General features: G+C 40.8%; 1 protein-coding gene across 1 annotated transcript; it reads right to left on the bottom strand.

Moving 5' to 3' along the window:
• Positions 1 to 1,176: 1,176 nt before the first annotated feature.
• On the bottom strand, positions 1,177 to 2,175 carry LOC139795239 (uncharacterized). The gene is given in 3 exon segments (XM_071741989.1): positions 1,177 to 1,678; positions 1,680 to 1,764; positions 1,767 to 2,175. Coding segments are annotated over 3 exon segments (696 nt in total). The 5' UTR covers positions 1,975 to 2,175; the 3' UTR covers positions 1,177 to 1,275.
• Between the last annotated feature and the right edge of the window lie 6,666 nt (positions 2,176 to 8,841).

Raw genomic sequence — 8,841 nt, 5'->3', positions numbered from 1 at the left:
GACATACCTGACTATGTCATAAAACATGAAAATCCTTCTTCAAACCAAAACACCCCTGTCTACAAATTCCTGAGGTCATTAAAAGTCTTTGAGAAGAAATAGCCTTTGCATAATACCTGGAAGGTTGGTAAAGCCATGCTTCAAGAAGACAAGGAAGAAATCTTGATAAACCTGTCCTCTTCCCAAAATCATGCTTGGAGCAACTAAATGGTATGAAGAAAACCCACCATAGAATCATAGACAAATTTAGGTTGGAAAGGACCTCAAAAGGACACAAATCAAACCTCCTGTTCAAAGGCACCTTAACTTAAAATTTAGATCACATTCCTAAGGGCCTTATCCCACCAGGCTCTGAAAATCCCCAAGGATGAAGACTCCATTCCCTCTCTGGGCTACACCTTCAGCCCTTACCTCCTCCTGTGAATAACTTTTCCCCCAGTGAGCAGTTTTCTTTTTGTCACTTTTGATGACTGCCTCTTTCCTTTTAACTGAGTAACCCCTATCTTGGAAACATAGAGAAGAAGAGGGAAATTTCAGAGTTCCTCAAATAAACACCAAAATATTTAGGGCGTAAAAGCTTAGTAACAACATATTGACTCTGTCAAGACTGTATCAATGCCAAATGTAAAATGCTGACAGTAAAATGACTGCACAATGAATCCTTCAACAATGCATTTGGCACTTGTGTGACCATCTATGTGCAGCCCAACAAACTTGGAGCTGATGCATTAGTATGGGGTACATCTCCCAAGACTTCAGTCTAAAAGCTGAATGTCTTCTCTAAATTAGGCATTAAGGAACCCATTGGTAGAAATTGAGAGAGAATGTCACTTAATTTGGGGAACAAATCAACATTTTGTGTTAGATGTCTTTCAAAATATAACATCTGGATCTAGTGAATGGGTGATTTTAAAGGTTCAGCTCAATACTGAGATTAATTCAATACAGGGAAAATAAAGCAAAAGTCAAGCCAGAAAGGAAAAAGATGTCCTGAGATACACGTCTTTTTATTAAATATCTACTGTGGTGTCTCCAAATACACCCTGGGCTTAGAAGGGTTAAATGTAAAGAAGGTGGTGGTCTTTGTGAAGCTACCACCTGGCTGCTGTCCTACACTGTTCTACAGTTCAGCATCAAATACCCTCTGCAACTGGTGAGCTGGTTCCATCTTAGCAAAGATCATAGAATCATAGAATCATAGAATCATAGAATTAGCCGGGTTGGAAGGGACCTCAGAGATCATCTAGTCCAACCCTTGACCCACCGGAGCAGTTGCTAGACCATGGCACTGAGTGCCACATCCAGTCTTTTTTTAAATGTCTCCAGGGACGGAGAATCTACCACCTCACCGGGCAGTCCATTCCATAGCCTAATCACCCTCTCCGTGAAGAAATTCTTTCTAATATCTAACCTAAACCTCCCCTGGCACAAATTAAGACTGTGTCCTCTTGTCTTGTTGAAGGTCGTCTGTGAAAAGAGTCCAGCTCCCACCTCGCTACAGCCTCCTTTCAGGGAGTTGTAGACAGCAATGAGGTCTCCCCTGAGCCTCCTCTTCTTCAGGCTGAACAGCCCCAGCTCTCTCAGCCTCTCCTCATAGGGCCTGTGCTCGAGTCCCTTCACCAGCCTGGTTGCCCTCCTTTGGACCTGTTCCAGGACCTCTACATCCTTCCTGAACTGAGGGGCCCAGAACTGGACACAGTACTCGAGGTGTGGCCTCACCAGCGCTGAGTACAGGGGCAGAATCACCTCCCTGGACCTGCTGGTGACGCTGTTTCTGATACAGGCCAGGATGCCATTGGCCTTCTTGGCCACCTGGGCACACTGCTGGCTCATGTTCAGTTTCTTGTTAATGCAGACTCCCAGGTCCCTTTCTGCCTGGCTGCTCTCCAGCCACTCTGTCCCCAGCCTGTAGCGCTGCATGGGGTTGTTGTGGCCAAAGTGCAGGACCCGGCACTTGGCCTTGTTGAACCTCATCCCGCTGGAATCGGCCCAGCTCTCTAGTCTGTCCAGGTCCCTCTGCAGAGCCCTCCTGCCTTCAAGTTGGTCCACACTTCCCCCCAGCTTGGTGTCATCTGCGAACTTGCTGATGATGGACTCAATCCCTTCGTCTAAGTCATCGATAAAGATATTAAACAGAACTGGGCCCAACACTGATCCCTGGGGGACACCACTGGTGACCGGCTGTCAACTGGATGCAGCCCCGTTCACCACCACCCTCTGGGCCTGGCCCTCCAGCCAGTTCCTAACCCAGCACAGGGTGCTCCTGTCCAAGCTGTGGGCTGACAGCTTTTTCAGGAGAATGCTGTGGATCTGCTCATCCTACCATAGCCCTTTCCTGTGTGTGAACCCACTGCTCTTCCCCATGCCCTTGTGATAGTTCTTGGCCCACATAGTCTCCAGGATTTATGAATAGGAAGGAGGAGCCCAGAGAAGACAGGAAGATGCATTCAACATGTCAGCCATAAGAAGGGTATGGTGACGTGAGTTGTGTGAATAAGGACAATGACAGTCATGTAGGAAAAAAAGAAAAAGTTTATTCGAGTTACTGTAAGGGAAGATAAACACTTTAGTTAAAATTAAAAAGAAAGAAAGAAAGAAATGTAGTTTGTCATTTCAAGTGTTTCGGTTTTTTGCAAGTTTTGTGAATTGTGGGTATGAGATGGTCATCTGGTCAGTTTAGCTATCTTGGCAAAAGTAAATGTTCATAAGTAAATGCTCACAGTCCAGCATGGCCTCCCAGTGCTCCTGCTAGAGGCCACAGCATCTTGTGCTCTTTGTGACAACTCTTTACTCCTGAGAAACTTAGTGTTTATTTGTGTTGTAAGCATGCAGGGGAAAAGAAAATCACACCGAAACCCCAAATCTCTCCTAGATGTACACATGATTTTTTGTTTCCAGGGTAATTAAGTTGTTTATTTTTAAAAAGACACTGGGAGCAAAATAACATAATAAAATGTTAATGGGAGTGGAGGAGCTAAGGTATTCAGTGACATGAGTGACACGAGTTCTCTGTTACTCTCTCACACATGGAATCATGAAGGTAGGCTAAGACTGGAAGTGAAATGAATGTCTCATAAGAATATACATAGGAGTATTATTGATGTGAGAAAACTTTACGTCAATTTGAGCTAAATTAGTGCATGCTAGTTAGTAAAGGTAGCACAAAACATAGAAAAATGCAGGGGGCAATCTTGCCAGATCCTGCTTGCAGGAAGGAGACAAAGGGGGAATTGCGTTCTCTGGCTGAACTATGAGGTACCTAAAGCCAAAAAAAAAAAAAAAAACTGGGGACATGGGAGAAATAACATTTTCTTCTCATTGTTATTAATTATATTTTGTGTATGAAATAGAAAAAACAAGAATAAAATAGACCTGATTTGCTACTATCCCTCAGCAGGTGTCTTTTTTTAATTAAAAAGGTTGAATTTTATTCTTTCTTGGCACAGGTGGAAGCCATATTTGAGGAACCAAAGAGGAAAAAATAACTTAAAAGGGCTTATTTTTCATGCTTGCCTCTTCAGGTTGAATACATGGTAGATTTAGTCTTCACTTTAGTAGTGTGAGAACTTGAGAAATGTGCAATGTAGGGACAGTTTGCTATATATCTCCAAAGCTTGGCTGAGCTACATCAACCCGCTCTCTAGGAACTTTCCTCCCTGCTGAGGAGAAAAATTAAAGGAAATGTATTTGTTTCTTGAATTACCTTGGGTTACAGAAATTTGCTGCTTTCTAAAAAAGATTGTGCTCTGCATGTTGGGATTTTGCTAGCTCTATTCATCATAAGTAGAAAGCTAGTAGAAAAGGAAACATTTCCTTTTCTTAGCACTGTGGTTTTCAGAATGAAAGACAATTTCCTAGTTAGTAAATGGTTATTTTTTGGCATAACATTTCACTCTGGTTTAATAGTCCACGAGTCACAAACATGGCAGAATTGATACAACTTGTGTGAGATAATGGGTTAGTGAAGGATGTTTCAGTGCTCACAAGGCAGCAGCAAAGTAACCAAGCTGGGAAGAAATCTCTGATTATCAACTGGTTTTCCTCTCCTACCCAAAGCAGGATCCACCCCACTTCAGCTGTTGGTCAAGGAACCTATTCAGCCATTGGTGGGTGTTTTTATCAACCACTGTTTTTGTGCATCTGCACACTCAGTAAACACATGCGGTCTCTGCACACCTTTAGTTACTATTCAGGCACTGACTTGCAGCTGGATGGAGAAACCTCTGAAGAATACTCACAAACTCCGGGGGATCTGCCAGGAAAAGGGCAGGCTGAGGAGTTTCAATTACAAAATATTCAGTGTATGAAAATCTAGTGGTATGTATGACAATTGGTTGGTGCATTTAGAACAATCGGACAGTATAATATTGCAGGGAATAATTCTGAGTACTATCATGGGATTCATTCTACACACAAACATATTTCAACCCAACCTAACATTATAGCATATTGTATCTGTAATAAGGCTATAGTAAGGTCTGGTTTGGGGATCATAGCCAGGTCCCTCCTGTTGCACAGATTTTCCCAAGCTTTTCGGCTAAAAGTTCATGGTTTTTCTTCTACTATGGCTCCTGAGAGGCTATCCACTAACTTTTCTGATGTTCAAAAAGGGATCAGCCTAAATTCCTTGCCAATTTTAATCCATTTATTTTTATCCCAATATTATAATATATGGTAAGTTTTTCTATTCATGCATGTTTATAGGCAGATACCATTTCAATTTTTGGCCTTCAGTTCATCAAGCTCCATAACTAATATTAATGTTTTCCATTGGAATAGGTTCTACAATTCTTCTGGTACCTCAATACAGTTTGGTTTCAGGGGTGGCACTTCTACAAGACTATTATCTTTGCCATAGTTTGAGCCAACTTCTTATAAGGCAAGGCTTATATGAGCCCTGTGCAGAAAACAGATGGTTCTGGGGACACTGCAACAAAAACCTTGTAGAATCAACAGGTAGCTGCTGTGAGATGTTTAAAAAGGAGTTTTGATAAATCATGTCAGTGGGGAGCTTCCCTGTCCTCAGTCCATACTGGGTATTGTCAGTGGGAAATTTAGAATTTAAAGAAGTAATTGAGCTGCTCTGTAAAGTGCTACTGAGGAAGAAAGACAGCAGTACTTACAAGAACTTGTTTTGGCATCCAGCTCAAAGCAAGATGTAGATTACAGGTTGAAAATGACATAAATTCGTGCTATCTGTCTTTGCTGTGAAAAAGCTCTGTGCCTTCCAGAGACATTGTACAGCCTCACTATGTAGCATCACTCTGTCCAGACATTTGTTTGATAGAGTTTTTGGAGGGAGCTGATTGTAGGCTTCCCACAATGATAAAGGGGTGGGAAGGAGTTGCAGAAGGCAGCTGGCTGGCTCAGTGCATGTGGAAATGATTACTTGAATGGTGCTTTTCTTTTATGGAATTATTAATGATGTTGGGGGGGGGGGAAGCTAGATGCCTTGGAAAGGCCTCTTTTTAAATTATCATAAATGTAAATGAAAAAATTAAATAAATCCATATATTTGTCTTATCCCTTACCAGATCAGATAGCACCACAGTAGACAAAGCCACCCCAATTACAGCTTAGAGACACTATCAAGTTGCTTGTACTTAAATAGCATGATGCATCCACTGAGCTGTGGTATAAACTGTAACCACAGCTCCACCCCCAGTAACTCATACCTTCACCACATCCATGGTGCATGCTGCAGGCAGCAGAACAGAGGTCCAGCCTGACTGCAGGATGATGCCTTTTCCCTGCAGCTTCTTGCTACTGCAGCCCTGCCTGAGCTCCCCGTTTTCCACCTGCTTCTCTCCTGCTTCTCCTTCCTGCCAGTGCACTGGCTTAAGAATACCCACAAAGAGCTGCTGTGGTTCCACTAAGACAAGAAGCAGGTTAAGCTCAAGTGTTTCTCATACCATGCCGTGCTGCCTCAAAATGCAGTGCAGCTGCTGGCCAAGTTTTTTGTCTTTAGAGACTATCCTCTGGATAACCCAACAAGGAAAATCCTGTACTGACAATACTTTAGCTTGGACTTCTGTATATGCTAAAATTCTGTCCTTACCAGCTTTGTCTCATGCCTCTACATCTGGCAAGGGATGTTGTTTTTATAGAAAATGTGTAGGATGGGTTCTTCTGCTACAGTCTTTGGACAAGACTAGATTTTGACACACACGCCGTAGAAAGGAGTGTTAAATGTCAAGCTGTGCAAGATATATCCTTATCTTTATACTTAAGCCAGTAGAAGGCTTCAGGTTTTAGTGCTATAAATCAAAAGGAAAATAAAAAAGAGGAAGAAAAAATTTGATTGAAGACAAAGTATTAATTAATTCAATGTTCACTGAAATAGCAAAAAACCCAGCATAACAATTATGTGCTAGTCATAATCTATCTTTATTGATGGAAGCAAGGCCAGATTACTAAATCCCACAAAATTAACCACCTCAAATATGACTTGAACTGGGATTGCATCACCACCAAATGTAGCTGTTTGAAAAAGGTTCTTTTAAAATAATTTATGCTAGTGTGCATTCATTGTCCAACAGTTTTAATCCAGAAAGAAACACTTTCCCTTTACACAGACATAATTCTTTTTATAAAGTGGAAATTATAAATGAAAAAAAAACCAAAAATTTAGTCACAGAGTAAACTTGGGATAAAAAAATAAAAAAAAAAGGATGGCACTTTTTTCTGAGTTTCTTTTCTGTTTTCTGACCTATAGCTCTGTTTCTGTTCAGGCATAGTTTCATTCACAGCGTGCATAACCCTTCTCATCTATATTCATCCTGCAGAGTCCAAAATGAGCTCAGCTACCAGCAGAAAGTAAGAAAGTTTCCTACAAGGCAGATTATTCAATACTTCACTCAACAGGATTCCTTGTAGCTTGGTTCTGAAGAAGACCATAGCCAGCAGCATGGCCCTTTGCCCTGTACATACAGGAGAACCCGGTTTTTAATTTCCACCCTTGGCAGATTTGTTTTAACACTGCAGGGAAAATATTAATGGGAAGTGAGCAGAGCTCACATGTGAAAACATCTCAAAAGCTGTTCCTACCTATCAGATTTTGAAACAAAAATTGTCCAAACCCAGCAAAGCTATTTTTGATGAACAGGAATAGAAACAAAAGTAGCTTCATCTGCCCAGTCAGACTAAAGGAGTTTCCACAGTGGAATAATAAATTAATTTTATTTTGGTTTCAGGCGTCTGTCAAAGTTGATTCTTACTTTTTTCTTATCCAAAATGAAAGGTGTTACATTCCTCATTGTGCCTGAAGCCCCTGATTTTACTCTCTTTGTATCTTTTACTTTTCATGAAGTGTGTACACTTGGAAATGAATGATGATGTGAGAATCCCAGTTACACTTAAAATATATTAAATTTCTAGACATTCTGATGGCACAGAAAGTTTTGATTGGGTAATCCACATATACTGTGATGGCTCAGAAACTAGGAGACAAAGAAGAACCCAGAAGGTATTAATTTATGTTTACCAATATTATATTTTTCTACATCTCACAGTTTCTGTGGAGCTTTCTCACGCTATCCCGATCTGTTGGTTTGGCAGTAGTGGTTTCAGTTGTTTATCATCATGGCAGTGAAGCAAGAAAACCTCTTCCATTATTAAGCTTTTACTTGTATAAAGTGTAATAAAGTATTTCACTTGCAAAGAATACCAATCAAAAGACAGCTCTTAATTAAAGACAGCTCTCTTAATTATCATCTCTGTTATCTTAGATATATCTATTTTAAATGTTCGCTATCTATTATCCTTTTTCTTTGAAAGACTTCTACTTCAAGCCCCAAAAATGTTTCAGAGTACCACTGTAACTTTGTATAAGATGGTACATTCACAGTATTAAAGACCTCAATTTTTTTAATTAATAATGCACTTTAAAATATAAACTGCCTGAAGCAAGTTGCAAGGACTGGTTTATTAAATCTGCTTCTTCATTATATTTGATACTGAGTCTATGAATAATGACTTACCCTAGATTTCAGTAACCAATCACCATAATATTTACTGGCAAAGACTCTGTGAAACTTGTTGCTATAGTAACTTAATCTTGGACTTAATACAGGTCCCGGAGGAGGTGTCTGTTATCAGAAAAGCCACTGCTGGAGCAGGCATCTGTAGCTGCAGTCTTGGAAGAGAGGGACTAAGGACTGCACAGGCTGAGTTACTGGACTACTGTCTCACCCACTCAGGCATCTTGAGACTAGTGGTGAGGCTGCATCCCCCTCTAATAAGCATGTGTAGGAAATCTTTCCTTTTCTCTGTGCTTTCTACAGAAAACACAAATTTCTAACTGGTCCTGCTAGCAAATAGACCTACTGAGGAAGCAAGAACCCATCTGCAACACTCAAGCTGAAGAGAGATATCCCAACCATCACCTGTTGCCTAACTTTTCTTGACTCACTCTCAAAACTACATTTTTTATTATTTTATTAATTCTTTAATCATAAGATAGACATAAATATTTGTCTGGTTTGGGTTTTTTATCCTCCCTAAGATTTCCAGGTAGCTTCTTTTTTCCCCTCTATGTGCCACGCCTTGGGGGAGATTTCCAGGAGTGCACAGGGATCTGTAGAAGGTCTTCCACAAATATGTGAGTATTCACTTGCTCAATTTCTGGCCTAAGCGAGGTCCTGCAGGACAGATACAACATGGGGGATTCTGGATTCTCATGCCCTGAACCTTCCTTCCAGCAGCTTGCCTGGGCTTGCTGATCAGATGAATTGCCTCTGTGTAGATATCCTGAGGGGGGTAATAAGGAAAACATTTTTTGCAGTTTTCAATATAAAAATAAATTACTTTTTATTTTGTCAAAATCAAAGGGCCTGGATTTTA

This window comes from Heliangelus exortis, chromosome 3 (assembly GCF_036169615.1).
Source record: "Heliangelus exortis chromosome 3, bHelExo1.hap1, whole genome shotgun sequence".
In the NCBI taxonomy this organism is placed as follows: domain Eukaryota; kingdom Metazoa; phylum Chordata; class Aves; order Apodiformes; family Trochilidae; genus Heliangelus; species Heliangelus exortis.
The sequence above is the reverse complement of the archived record's forward strand: the minus strand, read 5'-3'. Positions and strand labels throughout refer to the sequence as shown.